General features: G+C 34.4%; 2 protein-coding genes across 4 annotated transcripts in view; one reads left to right on the top strand and one right to left on the bottom strand.

Moving 5' to 3' along the window:
• LOC125073864 (RNA polymerase-associated protein Rtf1-like) overlaps positions 1-12,432 on the bottom strand; it is a 32,818-nt gene extending 20,386 nt beyond the window's left edge. The window contains exons 1-11 of the mRNA XM_047684946.1: positions 12,294-12,432; positions 7,098-7,215; positions 5,938-6,150; positions 5,263-5,326; positions 4,855-4,974; positions 3,919-4,076; positions 3,645-3,737; positions 3,188-3,357; positions 2,605-2,716; positions 2,155-2,281; positions 1,422-1,527 (exon numbers count right to left, since the gene is read on the bottom strand). Coding sequence (XP_047540902.1) covers positions 1,422-1,527; positions 2,155-2,281; positions 2,605-2,716; positions 3,188-3,357; positions 3,645-3,737; positions 3,919-4,076; positions 4,855-4,974; positions 5,263-5,326; positions 5,938-6,150; positions 7,098-7,215; positions 12,294-12,362 — 1,350 coding nt within the window. The 5' untranslated portion in view covers positions 12,363-12,432. The remainder of the gene's footprint in view (positions 1-1,421; positions 1,528-2,154; positions 2,282-2,604; positions 2,717-3,187; positions 3,358-3,644; positions 3,738-3,918; positions 4,077-4,854; positions 4,975-5,262; positions 5,327-5,937; positions 6,151-7,097; positions 7,216-12,293) is intronic.
• Positions 12,433-13,071: 639 nt separating this feature from the next.
• On the top strand, positions 13,072-17,618 carry LOC125073937 (transcription factor MafK). Of its 3 annotated transcripts, none has more exons than XR_007120074.1 (5): positions 13,072-13,388; positions 14,269-14,387; positions 15,079-15,181; positions 16,174-16,380; positions 16,436-17,618. XR_007120074.1 is itself a non-coding variant. In XM_047685054.1 (4 exons), the coding sequence occupies exons 1-4, from the start codon at positions 13,344-13,346 to the stop codon at positions 16,318-16,320; spliced, it is 414 nt and encodes a 137-aa protein (XP_047541010.1). In that variant the 5' UTR covers positions 13,072-13,343; the 3' UTR covers positions 16,321-17,618. The 3 variants fall into 3 exon arrangements, 1 of the variants encoding a protein (XP_047541010.1); XR_007120075.1 differs by having other exon boundaries at positions 16,174-17,220; positions 17,506-17,618; XM_047685054.1 differs by having other exon boundaries at positions 16,174-17,618.
• The last annotated feature ends 3,244 nt before the right edge of the window (positions 17,619-20,862 follow it).

The following is a 20,862-nucleotide window of genomic DNA, read 5'->3' as shown; positions in this document are numbered from 1 at the left end:
CGGGTTCTAACAGTTTTGGAACTGTGTTCTATCATCTCAAGCGACCGAAATCTTGTTTCTAAAAATAGTTGCAATTCGTCAAACGTCGGAAAATCTTGCTCTAGTGCAATATGTTGCTCCCATAATCGATGACTTTCAGAATCCAATTTGTTTACTGTTATATAAACGATGATAGCACTCCACGATTCTGTCGGTAATCCAAGATTGCTCAAAGCGTTCAAACATTCAACCGTTGAATCAATTAATTGCCTTATGCTCACTGCAGATTCGGATGAAATATTTTTCAGGTTCAACAATTTTTTGAAAATACAATTTGATAGGTACCTCTTATTGTTGTATCTGTTTTTAAGTGTTGACCACGCTTGTTCATAATTCTGACTGGTTACAGATATACTTTTCAGCAACTGTTCTGCCTCACCTGTCACCGATGATTTAAGATAATGCAGCTTCTGCACATCGTCTAAGCGTTTGTTTATATGAATTAGAGAATTAAATAAATCATGAAAAGACGGCCAATCGGTGTATTTGCCAGAAAAGGTAGGTATTTTTATCGTAGGCAAATTAATTTCAGTAATTTTGTGTTGTGTGTCTGCTGGTTGTACTTCTTTCTTAGATGCCATTTCTTGAAGTTGATTTTTCAATTCACTTTTGTATTCTATATATGACTCCTCACATTGATTATATATATCATTAGAAAAATACTTAAAATCTTTTCTATTTTCCTTCTTGATATGTGCTACAACTTGATCATGACCAGATTTAAATGTTTGCCATGTGTTTTCTAGCGTCTCCAAACGTGTCTCTAGATAACTTAAAGTAATCCTTTGTTTTGGTGATTTATTGTAATTTCGTTTTCCTTTCAATATTTGATCAAATTTCTCTTCCTGAACACTAATTATTTGATTTATGTCTTCCATTGTTAATATTAAATTAAAGTTCCAAAGTTTTGTTACAAAACAGATACACAAATTTTTCAAGTCCAAAGTCACTAAATTTTTCTAAGTCTATATTGAAGATCCACTTTACAAAATTTTATTCTAAGTCCTGACACTTCAAATATTTTCTAAGTTCACATCTGTTAATTTAAACGTACGCACTTTACATCCGGCTCGAAGGACCAAACTGTTCGCTCAACACAATTGAAATATAATTTACTACTTAGCACGATAAATTAAAACACACCTTGAAATATATAACTGTATTGAAAGACAAAATAATATAACATTTTTAAACACTTTATGTTTTTATCTTGGGTTCTAGTCAGCGCGATTCAGAATTGAGACTCTTTTGGTTAACGCCATCTACTGACAAATCGCATAACTAACTTAACCGAACAGCACTCATGCACCAATGTGCCATACTCGGCTACTCCTACGTCTAATAGCTAGATATTTAATTATGAATAAATAAATATAACTCACCCTGTAGACGGGGTTGCCGTTGTTATTCCCGATGCCGATACGAACGAAACAGCCCTGTACGACTCGGGAGAAGAACGGTAAATGTACTAATCTTTCTAATTTAAACCTGAAACAATTCGAACCAAACTATACTTTGTATTCAATTAATCAAAATCTAAATATACTTTATTCAAGTAGGCTTTTACAAGCAATTTTGAATCGTCATTTAACAAACTATTTAAAGTAAAGCTACCACCGGTTCGGAATGTAGATTCCACCGAGAAGAACCGACAAGAAACTCAGTAGTTAATAATAATTACTCTACTAATGTGGAGTTAGTGATTTTCTTCTCATAGAGAATTTTTTTAATTTAAGTCGATAGGCAGACTGGTAAGTTGGCCTCCTTGTGATAGGTGATCACCACTTCTCATAGCACTACAAGAAATATTAAATGTAATGTTATATCCCTTGTGCCTGTAGTTACAATGAACACTCAACTTTCAAACCGGAATACAACACTACTAGTACAGTAAGTAATGCATCTCAGCAGTAGAATATGTGATTACTGAGTTCCTTGCAGACTTGTCTCGGCAGAATCTTAATTCTGAACCGCTGGTATTATAATATAGTTCCGTAAAATACTTGATAAAAGTATACTTTGATTTATTCAATTGAGGCGTGGACCCAGACTGCTTTAACAAAACCATTCTACCAAATACCAACTATTTCCAACTAAAAATATATTATATAATACCTGCTTAATCTAAGTTTATTAATCTGCTCCCTAGTATCTGCGTATTTGACTTCGACTTCCTCTCTTTCACGCTTCTTCTCTTCCACTTCCGCGTCTGATGAGGACGAGCTCGAAGAACTTCTCCGGCCTAGAAATAATTCAAAAAAAAAAAAAAGTTAGCGATTGTTCAACATAATCAATTATAATTACAGAAACTTGTCACCGGGGAAACTTGTCACACTGGACACCGGGGTAAATCCCCGTGTCAGCTGGCGGAATCTCGCAGATATACATATTTTAATTTATTTTTATCGATACTAGCTTTATATATATATATAAATATATACTTAATAATTATTTAAAGTCGTTTGAAAATTACTTATAAAGACTTTCTTTAATTTAAATAATGTTTTCAAAATAAACAAAGTATGACAAAATTACTTGAATTTGATTACCTAGGACTCAACTAACCTTGTGACTTATTATCTTCTGAATCTGAACCAGAATCATCCGAGTATATATCCGATGCTTTTAACTTGACGCTCTGTTTACTTGTTCCGCCTATTATTTCTGCGTCTGCGTCCTGCAAGAAATTGTTAATATTAACAATACAACTGTTTTTTTTTTTTAAATTAAAATAGGAAAGTAATCATATGGTTGTGACCAATCACCATAGATATAGATGCTTTAAGAAACTACATAACCAATGAGCTGCCAACCTTGACAACTGTGATGCTGTGATTCTAGTGCTTGGACATGCATTATATTTATATTTCCTCCAAGAAAGAGAAAGCCATATATGTATACGTGGAATAGAAAGGGGTCAAGTATTAGTCCTTGCGGGACTCCTAAATCGAGTGAGACCTCAAGAGATCTGCTAACTTGTACGTCAAACCTATGAGTCGCATCGTTAAGATAAGTAATAATGATTCCATGGTGGTATAATTTTTTGTTTCATGTTGAGTTTCATGTTGTACACAATCGAAGGCTTAACAATAAGCGTTCGGCTTGCAGCGTGTAGCGTGTAGCGTGTAGCGTGTAGCGTGGGCCTCACGTCGTCGTCCTCCTTGCGCTGCAGCTCGGCGCGCTTGCGCTGCTCGGTCTCGACGCGCGTGGCGCGCGCGTCCCGCTGCGCGCGCAGCGCCGCCATCGCGTTCACGCGCCGGTCGTCCACGTTGCGCTTGCGCTCCGTCTTCGCGCCGAACAGCGGCGACGCCGAGCGCTCTGCGGGCGGAACAGCCTTACACTGAGTTATGTTGCAGGGCACGATTGCGCGACTGTTGCTGAATAATTTTCGATAGAAAAGTCCGGTAACTTTTTATCGGCCCGACCGGGGTGTTCGAAACCCAGGATCTCTGTATCCGCGGCCTTATATCTGACCACTACACGAGCGAGGCGGTCAATTCGATTATCACCCGTAAAATAAAATTAGACTCGGTTCCGAAGCTCTTTTATATTTACATTTACAGGAGCGGTCATCGATACTTCACACACGTCAAACTCAAACATACCTTCGTCCTTGGGATCGTCTCGAATTTCCCCTGGACTCTCGGGCGGGTTCTCTTTTTCCTTTTCGGGCTCCTTGGGCTCCTCCTTTTCGGATTCTGCGAGGAGAGTTTTATTTAGATTTTTTTTAAACAAATCAAGACTGATTTGTATATCACTCTTAGTTTTTGTTGAACTACATAATGCGCATCAGACCTCGTGTTAATGATCTAAAAAATACTAGTGGATGAAACACGAAAAGTCTATGAATCCGTTTAACATTTAAGAAACAGTCCTCACCGCGGCGCTCGTGGTCGCGCTGGCGGCGCGCCTGCAGCTTGGCGCGCTGCTCGCGGCGGCGCTTGCGCGCGTCGCGGCGCCGCGCCAGCTCGGCGGGCGACGCGCCGCGTTCGGCCGCGGAGCGCCGCGCCAGGCGCAGCTTGCGTTCGATTTCCCACCTACAATTTTAAATTTCGAACGACGCGTTAGGCCTCGTTTAAATTGAACTGCTACGAATCGTGACGGAGTTATTCACTAGCGATGTATTGATATAATAAATGAGCCCTACTAGGTAATCACTAGGAAGTAATTGGTCAAAATAAAAAATGGCTCTAAAATGCAACCCCGTGAGACACGAGTGAATTAAAGAGACAAATCGAATCATTATATTTTACGCTCTATCGAAATCAAAATATATTTTATTCGCTTTTACGAACACTTGAATCGTTATTTTACAGAATTGTATCTTAAACGTAAAACCTCCACAGCTTCGGAATGTAGATTCTACCTAGATTTTAAAAATGACTAATCTTTCCCAACATTTAAAATACAAAGTTATGTCAGATAAAATAAATTTAAATTTTTATAATATTGATCATATTATATAAATTTTAGCCTGAAAATCAACGAGTATAAACTCCACGCCTTTTTAAATGATTAACAATGCTTTTTTTAACAAAAAAAAATTGTTTATGAATCGGTAAAATATATTATTAGAGCGATATATTATAGTAATAAAAACATATTTTGCAAATAACTACTCAGATGTATATACGCAAAATAAAAATGGCTCTAAAATACAACCCTGTCAAACACCAATACGTTCGAAGCACCCATTAATTAAAATTAAAAAAAAAATCTAGCTACCGACTTCTGTTAATACGAGACATGTTCAGATACGTACTGTTTATTAATTCGTTACTAATAATATATTTAGTATGAAAATGATCAACTTACCGTGTCTTCATCAAGTCCCGCCTCTCTATGCGTTTAAATATCTCCTGTTCGCGCTCTTTCTCCGACATGGCCGCCAGCCGAGCTCTGTCTTCTTCATCTCCCATGAGATTTTCATCGTAACTGTTCATCGCATAATCCGTTTAAACATATTTTTGCAATAATATAGCTTTAACATCACAATAACAAATAGTCTATAATTAAAAAGGAAATACCTAATGTGAATAATACCTAACAACAAACACATAAAACTAGCGCGAAAACGCGTGCGTAACCTGTGTTATATAAAGTAAATTCTAAAACATTATTAGTGGTAGAATAAGCTGCAAACCTTCTGGTTAAAGAGGGGGGGCCTTAAACACAGTTGTCAGACATTTAGTCAATTTAATATTTAAAAATAATACTCCTTACCCATCATCAAATTCTTCCTCTGAATCTATTGAATCATTGTCTGATGAGTGTGAAGATACTTCGCCTGTGAACAATAACAATTCTTGACTAAAACTCAAATGTGTTGTATTTGGTTAAAAAAGGGAGAGGGGGTGCGTGGGGTAGCCTTATAGTAGTTGTACACGATGCGTAACACGTTATATCTCACGTTGGTAGTAAGCAACATTAATTTAGTAATTAAGGAGAATGTGTTGGTACTGATTGATGTCAACTCTAGCATCGCATGCCCATTGGCCAAATCAAACAGCGTGCGCATCTCCGTCACACACTTCCGTCCCTTTTCACTAAACCACTCACAGATTGCAGCGAAGCGAGAGAACACTTACCGTGTTGCACATCAAGGAACGATTCGTTTGGCTTATGGATAACATTGGAGTTTTCACTAGCACTCAAAGGTTTGGAAGGCGTGTTGGAACTTCTGATAATATTGTTCTACCGGATTAAAATGTAAAGAGATAGTGACTATGTTAACGGAGACACAACTTGTACTGTAATATCTTGCAGTCTGTCCTATTTTTTTATTTTTATAAACATTTCCTTAAAAGAGTTTTTTCATAAACTTCCTCCACAGTAACCTTCCTTGCCCAGCAGTGGGATATTCGCATGCAGTGACTTTACTAATCGTCATCCACTCACCTTCTTCTGGTTCACTGTACACATCCTTTTTCTTCCCTGATCCGGCGCTGTCTGTGCTTTTCCTGACTTCACTTCTTTTTGGTTCCGGTTTCTTTCTTTCCTCTGAATGGTCCGATGAACTTTTCCTACTCGGTTTAGCTGGTTCTTTCTTCTTCGACGTATCGCTTCTTGCATCGCTATTTGATTCAGAGCCGGACGACGAAGATGATTTGTCTGAAATAAGACTAAGATTTATACAAACGGCCTCACAATTAATAAAAATATTCTATAATAAAAATTGAGTCGAGATGAGAATGCAGACATTGGAGAACTGATAGAGACAGAAAACTTTATATACCTATATTGATATATTTAACAGTAGAGCTGTTCTGTGCTTATTATGTAAGAAAAAATCGAAACTCACTGCAGAATATTACGTTGTAATGTCCGGTACTGTTTAAATTATAAATGTCCTACCTGATCGTAAATAATCACCACCACCCACAAATACTGGCGCTATAATAAATATTAATCATTCCTTACATCGCCATTGAACCGCTAACATTGAGAACTAATATACAATGTCCCTTGTGGCTTTAAAACTATGCTGGCTCACAATAAAACTAAAGGATGCACGCATCACCGAAATCGGTCAGGACGACATCATCAAACGTAAATCAGCTTTTAACAATTCACGAGCGATATAGGGAGCGGAATTTATATTAATTATTAATAATTAAAATATCTCCTTTTAAATAATCTTGGTACTTATAACTTGTACCCGGACCCTTCACTTCAAGTATGTAAATTGCATCTATGTTAATTACTTGAGGTAGGTATGTATTGCAACGTATTAACTTCGGTGTGTAAAAGCAATGTTTCTACAGTTTGAAGTCTATAGAGAAGTATTTATAATGACTTGTTGATGGGGCTTTGCCAAGCTTGGGTGGGGTTGGCATCAATCATTCTATCGCCAAAGAGCAACACTTTAGAATTGAGGTAGTCTGGTTTGAAGAGTGAGTAAGTCAGTTTAACTACAGGAACTAGGATAGTATTAACTTAGTTCCCAGAGTTGGTGAAGGAATAGTTAATCCTACCAACAAAGCCAATATCTAAGAGCGGTGGTAAACGCAACCATCACGTGTCTCGCTTGCCAGGTCAATAAAATAAAAAAAACTTACCATTTTTCTTGTCATCATCGTCCCAATCAGATTCACTATCTGAAGATTTGCTTTTCGATTTCGGTGGCGGTGGCGACTCTCCTGGTTTCTTTTTCTTCTTTGCCAAATTGAGGAATTGCTGGAACAAAATAATAAATTCTTATTAATATCAAAACGTCATTTAAAACTATGCTTTAGTCACACTTTATTAATTTAGTTTAACTAAAAATATTTTAAAATATGTGTATCTCTTTATAATGTATGGGTTTAAAAATGCAGGATAGATCTCTCGTTTCCACGAATCACATAAGCTCATTTTTCTATACACATGTGATATTACGCGTTCTAACCCCGTAATATGGTTTTAAGGTTAGAACCCTGTTATTAGGTTAGAACAAGTGCATCTTAACCGATGATTGCGGTTTGAAGCCCAGGCAAAACCACCACTGAATTTTCATGTGCTTAATTTGTGTTTATAATTAATCTCGTGCTTGGCGGTGAAAAAAAAACATCGTGAGAAAACCCTCATGTGTCTCATTTCAACGCAATTTTTCCACATTTGTATCCACCGAACCGCATTGGAACAGCGTGTTGGACTATGCTTCAATCCTTCTCAAAGGGAGAGGAGGCATTAGCCCAATAGTGGGAAATTTACAGGCTATTAATGTATGTCATATTATATAATCAGAAAAATATATCCAAAGATAACTGGCCAAATAATTCAGCCAAGAAAAAGTAAACATGTTAAACTTTAAATTATTTATGTTTTCAAGCAACGATAGCTTCGTTGCTTGAAAACATAGAAAACATAGAACATTTTAAAGATAGATAGAAAAGATAGAAGGGAGGTAATCACGATGCTTTAGTTTATTAAATCTATTCAATACATCATATATTCATATATAAAATTTACAATATCGCTGGCACTAATCTTAAATAGCCATTCAATTAATAGTCTAGCCATGTTACTAATGAGCACCGCCTTTCAATTGGCATCCTAACAATAACCCAATTCGTTATTTATTACTTTGCAAAATTTGATGAAAGTTTCATTTATAATATGTTATTAAATCAAACCTATAAAGTATAAATAATTTTATTCATACTTTTGCTTTAAGCTAAAGCAAATTACCCTACTCTGTGAACGGAAGATGTATTTACAGAAAGTTATTCAGTCAGGGTCGGATTTGGGAGAGAGAGCAACCGGGGCAGCTGCCCTGGGGTCTCCAGAAGAGAGTTAAGATTTTTAATAAAATATATGTTTAGATATCTAGATATAGTCAAATTATAACTATGTTTCTAAAGAGTGTTTTAAAAGTTAGCAATAGAGTAAATAAATTATTGTTAGACTATAGTGGAAATGTTCAAATTTTTTTGAAATAATATTAATCACTAGGGCATCCACTACTCTGTTGCTCTAGGAGCTCCACTCTTTTCTGGCCCCAGGGCCTGCAACCTTTAAATGCGGCTGCGTATTCAGTGGTTGAACGGCGCCGTTAAAACGGCTAGACTATCACTAAACTAACTCAAATCAAATCAAAATATACTTTATTCAAGTAGGCTTTTACAAGCACTTTTGAATCGTCATTTAACAAACTATTTAAAGTAAAGCTACCACCGGTTCAGAATGTAGATTCCACCGAGAAGAACCGGCAAAAAACTCAGTAGTTACTCTTTTTCAATATATAAAAATACAGTCATGTTAGTTAATTACAATTATATATGTACGTTATGTCTCCTGCCTGGAAGTCAACAAGCATTAACTCCACGCTTATTTTACTTATTGGTAGGGTGGGCTTTGTGCAAACAATATTACTCAGTATTGTTGTATTCCGGTTTGAATGGTGAGTGAGCCAGTGTAACTACAGGCACAATGGACATAAAATCTTAGGAATGGTTAATATTTCTTACAGCGCTATTTTCTATGGGCGTTGGTGACCACTTACCATCAGTTGGCCCATATGCTCGACGGTCAACCAATGACATAAAAAAAACAATTTGGCTAATTGGTAAATAAACTTACGTATGTGTCGTATAGTATATATATATGTGTATATATATTTAACCAATTAATTTATAGTAACATTCCTGGATAACTATCAAGATTGGATTTTAGAATTGTCTCATTAACGTTTCCATTTATTTATAGACATTCAACTAGTATCTGCAATTAACATACATTTACTCTACTGTTCGTTGATAGTTCTTATCCATTAGTAGCTACACTCTGATTACGTCTCGTACATTATTATTACATTATAGTTAAAAAATATTATATACAAAAAATATAATATACACTTGGTGGTAGGGCTTTGTGCAAGCCCGTCTGGGTAGGTACCACCCACTCATCAGATATTCTACCGCTAAATAACAGTACTCTGTATTGTTTTGTTTCGGTTAGAAGGGTGAGTGAGCCAGTGTAATCACAGGCACAAGGGACATGACATCTTAGTTCCCAAGGTTGGTGGCGCATAGGTGATGTAAGCAATGGTTAATATTTCTTACAGCGCTTTTGTCTATGGGCGGTGGTGCTCACTTACCATCAGTTGGCCCATATGCTCGTCCGCCAACCAATGCCAATTAAAACATTTTTAAGTAAAACAAATCATTTTTTTTTTAAATAGTAATCGGGCATTAGTAACTTGAACGTCGAACTTCGTTATCGTCATCGTATTTATTGGTAACTAGGTGTCTGCCACGGTTTCGTTCGCGTTTTCGGGGTTGGCTGTCAGGTGTTAGGCACAAATAGCCTCCTGCTTCTGAGTACAACCTAGCTTCATACCAAATTTCATCAAATTCGCCGTGAAAGCGACAGACAGAGTTACTTTCGCATTTATTATGACAATAATTTCAAATTTGCTCAATCTAATGAATTTCTTACAAATTCTACCTTAAAAGTAAGAAATATACAAAGTATGTCTATTATATAATATACACATATGGGTTAGTTAGATTTGGATTCCTCAAGTTACATATCATAAAAATATTACTTTATTTTAATTCAATTTTAATATAGTATATCAATAGGATGTCTGGTATGCTATGTTAATGTATATATATATATATACTTTTTTTTTTACATGACTTTATTTAAAAATTCATGTCAGTCGGAGGCCAGTATTTGAACATTTCTTATCAGTTTAATATCCCTAATCTATATCTTTATTTATATTACACAGCTGGAAAGTAAACTTGGATTAAACGGCTCAAAAACTAATTTAAATAACAAAAAAAAAATTATAGCTTCAATGTCAAAGTTTCTAGAACCTTCCTTCGTGAATTCCTCACACCCTACGGTGGCAGTGAATGATAACTGTACTGGAATTAAGTTAATGAGATATATATGGTCATTAATTTAATTACAAATATATAGTCAATTACTAATAATAGTCGCTGTTCTACTTTCAATTATTTCTGTTTAATTTGTCATAAGATAATAAAAAAATCTATACTAATAATATTAACATAACTCGTCCTGTGTGTTGCTCTTTCGCAACCAAACTGAAATTGATGATATGATAAGCCTATCACCTAATGACAACCCCTAAAATGCGAGCGACAATTAGTAAATAATATACATTGTAATAATGAAAAAAATAATAATCTTAAGAACTCTATATAATAATTTATGAAATAAATTATAGAGTGATTTTGTAAAAAAAGTTATATGAGCTAAAAAGCCAGATATTATTCCATAGCAAGAGCAAAGAAGAACTAATAAAAAAAAAATGATTTAAGAATAACTCAGAAATGTCATAGACAAACTTATAAGATAAGCTTGACAGAAATCTATTTAACAGTGCAAGTAATTATTTGAATTTCGTAATCAGATCCCGCCTTTTTTAACGAGAAAAAAATAGAAAAGAGAAAAAAAAACAATTTTCTTAAATAATGATGTTTAAATGAGCCACCTGATGAGTAATAGCTACCACTCCCTATACACATTGGTGCTGCTAGAGATATTAACCATGCTTTAAATCGAATGCACCGCAAAACTTGGGTGTTATGTCTCTTGCGCCCATATTACACTGGCTTTAGCTTTAAACTGAATATGTGATAAGTGAATGTTACCTACCCGGATAGAGTTCAACAAAACCCTACCACAAAGCAGATGGATAGGTTTGAATATGTGTTTAATTTCAGTTAAATTAAATGCATGTCAAACTGAGGCGCAATACTAAAAATTAACTAATCCTTTGACATTGGTGAAGAAAATTAAAAATCACTCCGTACACTGATAATGCACCTGAAAGGACTGTAAAGGTATGATGTGCTTGGAATAATGGTTCATTACTTATCCTTTTAACTTGAACACAACCATACTAAGTGTTCCTATTTAGCAGTTGAATACCTCAATGGGTGGTACCCACCTAGATGGACTTAAAGCCCTATAACTTTAAGTCCATCTGGGTGGACTTAAAGTTATAGAATTCATTGACTTTTTTGATTCATTAACTAAATTCACAAGTCATATATATCAAAAGGGTTTGTTTTTAATAGCTTCAATACTAAAAATATATCATTAAGTAAAATTATTTTTTTCTTTTACATTCTATAATTTACATTAAATCAAGTTAACCAACTTTCTAAATGTAATATGGCATGTATATAGACTATAAAAAATTGTTTTTAAAATGATATAATACAAATGTATTATGTTTGTATTTAAAAGATGGTGTAAATTAGATAATATTAGTTTAAAGTGATGCACTATATATGCTTGGATTGAGTTTAAAATTTAAAATATTTCATTTTTTAAATAGCATTATATAAGGTACAAGATTAAGACCAGCTGTTGAAAAATTATAAATAGTTTTGTTGTCCCAAATTGTGGCTGTACACATGTTTTCCAAGTCATTTTGTAAAAAAATATAAAAGAAGTACTGAAGTACTAAAACTACTAAATCAATGTCAACCTCTTAAAGGTTATGGGACAATTTTATTTTTTATTTTTCATGAGTCATTCCAAAAGAAGCCATTGTAAACGAAACTTTTTAAAGAAAAACATCGTGTGTATTAAGACGTAGAATATTGTATGTTTACTTCTTGAATATGTACTTTTCTTTTAAGACATCTTCACTAATGCGCATTGGTCATAATTAGATCCTTCAGACATTGATCTTGGCCTGAATACGCAAACAAAATAGCAAAGGAATGTCGTCAAAATGCTAAGATAGACACTATAACCTAGGAAGGATTTAAGCTCAATTTACTCACCGAATCCAAATCTGAACATTCGCTACTGGAATCTGAATCTATCAAAGGTTTATTTTTTCTCTTAGCCATTTTGTTACACTTTTAACTACGAAATACGTTACGATATTTTTTACTTTACGTTACGAAGTCGCCCGTCAACTATACAACCATACGATACATACTATGTGTTGCCATTAGATGAGAAGGTGGAAAAGTGGTACAATTAATAAAAACTTAATATTATCTAAAAAAAATACATCAAAAGCTTAGTCTTAAAAAACGGTATAATTTGGATTCAATTAAATAGTTTTATTAAAATATACATCTTATATCAAATAGATTTCTTGATGTTTTTATATCTGACTTTTCTAAGGAATTTCTTGCATTTAGGGAAAACTTATTATGCTTGCAACATCAACAACACTGCAGATGCTTGGTTCACCTTCTACAATCGGATAAGCATACTAATAAACTGTTTAAAAACATGTTTGAATTGGGAAAGGCTTAAATAAATGTATTTTCTTTATCAAAGAGAGCTCGTCATCATAAGGTTTTTTTTATTGAAACTTAAAACGCAATTGAATTAAGCACCAATATATTTTTGAAAGGAAATTACTTAGATTTTGAATATAGTATCCGATTTAGAAATATGATGTTTGTTGTGTGTAATATTGTTAAATATATTTTGTCAAACGATTATAAGTCTTATAATAACGTTATAAAACTTAATTTGTAATAATAAATAATTATTGTCTTTTCCTCATTCAACCCAATAATGAATGATCACTGTCTTGCTGATATCCATCCATTCCCCACTTCTCGTACCTAAATTCGACGTACAAGTACAATTCGTACTTATTTTTTATATTAAACAGTATACACTACAGCCTATTTAGTATCTGGTTGATATTTTTTGTTTTTTGTATTTTATAATAATTGAGTGTACATCGTATCCATATATGAAAATATTTGGTTACTTCTTAGAAGGTGAATGATCGGTGCTAAGTGTACAAACTAAAACAGTTAATAAATAAACAGTAACGGGGCTCCGTTACTTACTCTCAAAGCATCATGCCTCATGATTTGAAAGGTCTGGGCGTAAGGAAAGCAATAATGGTAAGTAATTTACAGTAAATTCAAATTAACTATGAATGTTTACGAGTATTGCGTATCTTAATGTTTACCGAACGTTGCATTTTGGTCGTTATGCTGAAAGTCCTCGTAAAGTCTCCTAAAACTTAATCATCTACATCGAAAACGATAGAATATGGCTTATCAACAATAAATTACAAAAAATATAAGTACAAAAAATACGACATAATTTTTATGTTTTACATAAATAAATCAGTCGCCCAGAATTTATGGCAGTTAGTATGGTAAACAGATATTTTTATTTTGGATATTTAGTTTTTAATTATTATATATATATTTTTTAAACTAAATATTTAACGTAAATTTCTCTTTAAGTTAATTGGTATGATAGATTATATCAAAAGAATTTACATAAAAAATATAGTAAGTTTTTTATATTATTGTTCTATACATTTATAACAAATAGACCTAAATTTAATTGTACATTACATTCAATGTTATTAATATTGTGGAAAACAGTAACTACTGAGTTTCTTGGCAGTTTTTCACATTTCTAGAATCTTCTTTCCGAACTGGTTGTAGATTTACATTTAATTCAACATTAATGTAACGACTAAAAAGTGCCTTTATAACTATACTATATACTTGACAACTATATGCTTGATACAACTATATACTTGAATAAAGAATGGGTTGATTTTGCCTCATGGACAGTTCAAATCTAGGTGTTGTTTTTGTCAAATCCTTGCAGTATTTATGTAAACTGATTCTCTAGAACTATTATAAAAAATATATGTATATGTTGCCTTAGCAACTTATCAATAGAGAAAATTGAATATGAAATTCTAAAATCCAAGTTTTTTTTATATTATTCATTGTTAAAGGCTAAATTTCTTTCTTCCAGGCTCCCCTGTCTCCCACACCCTGTGCTGAGATCAGTGACGATGAGCTGGTCTCCATCTCAGTGCGTGATCTTAATAGACAACTCAAAATGAGAGGCTTAACACGAGACCAAATAGTCAGGTACGATACTAGCTACAAAATATATAATGTGGAATGTCAGAGATATCATTTATTTGATTCAATAATGAATAAAAGATTAATTTTACCTGATTGCAAGAAGGTTGGCAACTGGTTTAGATAACATTTGACACAGCTATAACCTGTTTTAAAACGTACGACTTGGTGGTAGGTCTTTGTGCAAGGGTGAGTGAGCTAGTGTAACTACAGGCACAAGGGACATAACATCTTGGTTCCTAGGATTGGTGGGGCATTGGTGGTGTAAGGAGTGGTTGATGTTTCTTGCAACGCCATTGTCTATGCACAGTGGTGACCACTTACCATCAAGTGACCCATTTGCTCGTCTGCCTACTGATATAATAACAAAAAAAAAACAAAGTTGAAAATTATAAAAGGCTGATTCAGTCATAAGAGTTCAAAGTAAAATATATATTTCCAAACTAATGTAAATGCAAATATAAATCAGTCTGTTGCTCTTCGTCAGCTAAATCACTGAATCTAATTTGATGAAATTTGTTATGAATCAAGCTTAAACTCCAAGAGAAGATATAGGTTACTTTTTGTGCCTAATACCTGACGACCAACCCCTAAAACGCGACAACTAGTATTTTATAAGTTACATTGAAACCAATTTCGAAAAGTTTGGGAACCACTGGCATTAGTGAAATTTGACATACTGTATTTTTTGTTAAAGGATGAAACAACGTCGGCGTACGCTTAAAAACCGAGGATACGCTGCCTCGTGTCGCATCAAACGAATAGAGCAGAAAGACGAACTTGAAACTGAGAAAAGTCAGGTAGGTTGAGAATGTATATTCCAACGGCGAGAGGAGTTCATTTAAACAAATTATGACCTTGTATTGATATACTTGAAATAGTGGGAAATATGCCTGAAAAAAGCAATCTTATATATTTTACACAGTACAGTTTTTATGGCACGCTAGCTACACATCTCATCAAGCATCATCGAATCATATCATATCTATGCAGTGTAAGTACAGGCACAAGGGACATACCATCTCAATTCCCAAGGACTAATGCTCGTAGTCGATAAAAAGATGGATAATATTTCTCATAGTGCCAATGCACCTATATCACTCGTACCAATTGTCTTAATATGGTGTTGTTGAACATTAGGTGGCCCATTTCTTATATTAATAGCGTAAGCCGTTTTTTGTCCCAGTGATTATGGGACGATAGCTGCACATGAATATCGGTTATGGTCTCATTTTGAAGAGCTCCACTGTAGATGTGTAAGAAAATAAAAAGTATTCTTGATTGCAATTTACGAAATCGTTATAATTTAACAAAGAATTGATTTTAGAGAGCGGAAATAAGTTACTGACCGGTTAGAGAGCGCTACGTCTGTATAAGAAAAAAAAAAAAAAAAATTAAAAACGTAAACAAAATTAAATTATTTTTTTTTCGACAAACTCCAATTCTAATTGTACTAATATATACTGTTTGACATTAAAATTTTCTTTTAAAATAAGTTATATAATTTTCGCGCAAAATGACTATATGATGACTAGGTGAGTGACTTGCAGTTTACAATACAATTAAATCTGAATAAAACCTGTCATAGGTTTCGGAATTACTAAAAAATCTTTCGAATAAAGTTTCGCGGGAGACCCATTAGTACTTATTATTGTTGTGTTTTGGTTTGAAGGGTATTTGGCTAGTGTTACTAAAGACGTAACAGTTTCCAAGGTTGTTAGCATCAGTATTGTGGGCCATGACCATTCATCGTCATCCTGTCTACCTAATTGAATACCTGGTTTATTTACAGGAATGGCACGATATGGAAACGATGCAAGAGGAAAACACAAGGATCCGTGAAGAGATTGAAGCCCTTAGGAGCAAATACGACGCCCTGAAGCGCTTCGCACATATGAAGAGCATTCCGTTGCCAGCTGAACTTGATATGTTACCTTGATTTAATATAGATATATAACCCCTTACTCATATATGATGTATAGCATTTGTGTACGCAGCTCTGTCTTCAAAATTGAAACATTATTCACTAGTGTCCTGGCTTCAGGTAGAATAAACTACATGAAATGTTTATTTCGTAATAGATGTAACTATTGGTCTACGCGGCGCATGCCAGTCAATATCCTGAATAATATAGTCGGTATGATTTTCCACGACGCTTTCAACAATTGTTGTCATTTTTTCGATAATTTAAGCAAGACCTTAATTAATTATGTATAGAAAGACGCGAGGAAACCTGCACGTGTCTAATTTCAATGGAATTCAGCCACATGTGTCTCCACCAGCATTGGAGCAGCGTGGTGGAATGAGCTCCAAATTTTCTAGGGAGAAATCTTTAAAGGAGAGGCCTTAGCCCAGACGTGGGACATTTACAAACTGTTACTTAACTTAATGGATATACCTAAACCTTTCTTGTGAATCACTCAGTCCATTTGAAAATGTATTGGGTAGTTTTTGAGTTAATCGCGTTCAACGGAAAAACAAGTGCGGCGGGACTTTGTTTTATAAGGTGGTGTATAGCCGATCTATACGTAATGCTCCCTTTCTTTCTTATTTTCGTTCCATTACCTCAAGAGAGAAAGAGATCGCTGTCTTTGGGATAAGTCCGCCTCTTAAGCCTTCCCTGTCCGGTTTCATCTGATTGCAATTTTGTATCACGTATTGTATTAAATTTAATTGAATGTAAAGCAAAGCCTAATCGCTATTTAGATACCGAGAAGAATCAACAACAAACTCAATTATTACAGTCTCGAAGGACTTAAAATATGTTCTCTATGGCTATTAACGAGTACGAACTCCACTAACTCTGAAAAATAAGATTCCAATGTATTAATAATTAAAGGTATCGTCCATTAATTACCTCATCTAATCTCACGTGAGCGTATTTTTAATGAAATAAGGATTAGACTTAGTTCAAAAAGAATTTTCGTGAAAATAAAATTACGTGATATTTGCCGAGAGACTAGTTCTGTCACGTGAGCTGGGGCGAGGTCCTCCCCGCTGAACACGTCACGCAAAACAGATGCCGATATGTTAAGTTAAAAATATCAGCGGAATTTTATAATATAAACCGATACCCAGGAAAGATTGCGAAGTCATATGTATTTTCTCTAATGACTGATGCTAGAAAGAGAGGCTTTGTGTTGCACTGTTCACACACGCTATACAACGTTTGTGAGTAAGGACGATATTGTATAGTTATAGGTTAAGGATGGGTTGTAAGAATTAAATTATATTAATAATAAATCGTGTAGTTTCATTCAGTAATTGTTGACGCCAGTTTTTCTATTTTCGACCTTATGTCATATATATGTACATAATGTCCAGACGATCCACGGCGATCTGCATATTTAAATTTCTGTTTATTTTGTTAATCAGAGAATTACAAATTTCTTCTTTTTTTGTCAAATAGTAGCGCTCAATCATTTAATGACCAAGAAAAGTCTACAAGCTCTGACGTTCTGCCTCGCGCCTTCGCTCGTGTGAGGTTGGGTCCGCTTGTCTCGTGACAGACTACTGAGAACGACAGTTTTACGTACTAGCGCGAAGTACGGGGGTGACAGACCCTCACAAAATCCTCGTTCGGCTGAGCCACGAGGAAACCCCAGGACGACGGGAATCGAAGGTGTTCTAGTGAGTAAGTATTTGACATTAACCCGCTATGGGTAAAATTATTTCCCGCTTATCTTTTTGAACTTGTTTCAGGTTCCTGCACGAAGGAGGTTCATAACCGATGTCATGCGGTTGTTGACCGAGTTTCATGTACCTATTTTTTAATGAATTTATTTCTCCCCTGAGAAAAAAAGAATGGAAAACAACATTATTCCTAAAACAAATGAGATTTTGATTTTTATAATTTCTATTAAAAAAGGTTTGACTATATGATAAATGCACAATCGGTGGATTTAGAAACTGTTAGACAGTCCAGGGTGCTAAATTGAGGGGTGTTGGTGCCTAGGTTTGGAGCCTCCTGCCGCCTGTCCTGCATATACAATACTTGGTGCACTTTACGAAAAATGGTCGTGCTTGTTTTCTAAGAGCCGTCTATGACCTACCCAGTTCGAATGTCGAATGTAAAAGGGCTCCGTATGCATGCCTGGGGTGCCTACATGGCTATGGTCAGTCCTGCCTATAGATGTCATAAAAATTACTGAGCTATTGTGTTTTGTGTGCAGTACATTAGTTAAAAGCGTTAACAAGTTAAATTAAATGTTCAGAAAATAAGCTACTGAAGCGTATTAAAATAAAAATAAATATAGTTTAGCATGATTATTTCCAGTTTCATTGTTCCAGCATCATAAACACTCCTTAATCAGAAATAATAGAAAACAAAGATCAACAGATATTAAATGTTTTCTTCAAATTTAAATAGAACCAATCGTTTCAAACCAAAAGAGATTTTCCACATCGGGTCATAAATGACGGAGTTCTGAATTGATAACCTTCCCATTTTTTATGACGTTGCCTATAATATGTTAATAGTTTTTCTGTGTTGTTATTTCTTGACTGAGATAAATTAATTTAGATTTTTCCCCCATTTAAAAAAAAAAAGTATAGTTAAAACATTTGTATCTGGAAAATTGGTTCCAATCAAAATACTTTCTAATAATATAAAGCCTGTAATATTTCAGATATCCATGTGTATAATCATCACTGTTAAGATATAAGTCTTGTTTAATGATATTCTTATATCTATACCTACTAATATTATAAATGTGAAATAAGTTGCTTTCATGGCCAAACCACATAGAACCGAATTCAGGTATGGAAAAATTAGTATGGAGTATGCTTGAACATCAAGGAAGGACGTTAGCATTTATACGCTCGATGGGGTAGGTGGTGTGGGTAAGGTGTTGTCATCTAACAATATAACAATATACTTATAAAAAACAAATCTTACATAGACCCTACTCGTACGCAGCCTTCTGGTGTACTGTCAAATAAAATAGAGTGTACTGTCAAATAAAATAGAGTGTACTGTCAAATAATACCTAATCAAAAACAATGAGATTAAAACAGAAAGTTTAGTTACTTTTTAATGATTCGTTATTTGAGACAATGTACATTCTGTTACTCGTATAAGGCGACTTTCTCACTGTTGATCGTTTATATGTCAAGAAATAAAATAAAAATGGCTAACTTGTTTCTACGTCATCGCAAGGCCGTCATAAATTGAACTTCAATAAATATTTCATTGAACGTCCTCGAAGGTCGAGAGTAGATTTAAAAGCTCTCATCCCTTTCGAGGGTTCATAACCTTGTTAAATAAAAGTATTAGATGCCTTTTACGTGTAAATGTAATAACCTCACCCGTGTTATGATCAATATGAATTTACCAATAAAATAGTTTCTAAATGTTCGTGAATCGTTATTTTTAAATCAAGACTTGGAGTATTTGTATTTTTATTCGAGTTATCAGCTCATTGCATGAAACAATGCACGTGTTCAAACAGAAAATAGAACATTGGCAGATTTTTTTTGAAATAGGTCTCTACCTTAAAGAGATATTAAAAGCTTCCTTAAAAGAAGAGAAGGTCTACCAGTTTGACATCATATCGGCGCTCTGGTATTTCAACCCAGCAAGGTGCACAGATATTTTGTTGTTATTGGTGAACTTTGGGGCTAAGACGTAAGCCATTAAGGCAAACAACATGACGCTGTCTGTGTAAGGGAGTAATGCACCCTCTGTCACCGCTCAATAGGCCTTTGTGTGCGTGCGTGTACTCGTAGACAACAAAGTATATATTATTGTCATAATAAAAACAACACATGTATTTTGAACACTATTTTTATTTATTGGTTTTCTTAAATTATAAAATCCTTCAAGCAATAAAATCATTGTTTTCTATGTTTCACATCTGCGGTCGTCCCGTGGTGACTGTGGTCCATCTTTTTTAGAAACAGGTTCCGTCGAGATGTTTTCTTTCAGTGTCAAGTATGAAATGGAACATCAACGAAGTTTAGCCCTTGAAAAAGGCAAAGTAGTACTTTTGTCTTGACCTTCTGTTCCGATCAAATTGTTTATGTTCTCTACATATTGGATATATCTTGGCCTAACTGTAAATTGCCTCGTTATTTTTTATGTTTCTGAATATATGAAAACTTTTTGCTGCATTTTTTTTTCGATATTGATTGATATTAAAAAGAAGTATTTAATAATAGCTGTCTCGTTTCTGTAGTTTCTCCCTCCCTCGCCATGAGAGAAAAAGTAATATAAATGACACAGTACTATAAATTGCATAGTATAGAACGAAGTCGCTTGCCGCTGTCTGTCTGTCCCTGTGTATGCTTAGATCTTTAAAAATACGCAACGGATTTTGATGCGTTTTTTTAATAGATAGAGTGATTCAAAAGGAAGGTTTTTATTTATAACACATGCATAATATAGAGAAACACTGATGATTTTAGAGGTTTTTAATGTGATGTCATAAATAACCATGGTTTTTGCGCTTACATTGCAAATGCTGGATAAACACCTTAAAAC

The sequence above is a fragment of the Vanessa atalanta genome, chromosome 26 (genome assembly GCF_905147765.1).
Source record: "Vanessa atalanta chromosome 26, ilVanAtal1.2, whole genome shotgun sequence".
Lineage (NCBI taxonomy): Eukaryota > Metazoa > Arthropoda > Insecta > Lepidoptera > Nymphalidae > Vanessa > Vanessa atalanta.
The sequence above is the reverse complement of the archived record's forward strand: the minus strand, read 5'-3'. Positions and strand labels throughout refer to the sequence as shown.

Coding starts and splice junctions, on each gene's coding strand:
- LOC125073937 (XM_047685054.1), top strand. CDS start 13,344: ATGCCTCATGATTTGAAAGGTCTGGGCGTAAGGAAAGCAATAATG. Junction 14,388..15,078: donor ACACGAGACCAAATAGTCAG/GTACGATACTAG, acceptor TTTTTGTTAAAG/GATGAAACAACGTCGGCGTA. Junction 15,182..16,173: donor TTGAAACTGAGAAAAGTCAG/GTAGGTTGAGAA, acceptor GTTTATTTACAG/GAATGGCACGATATGGAAAC.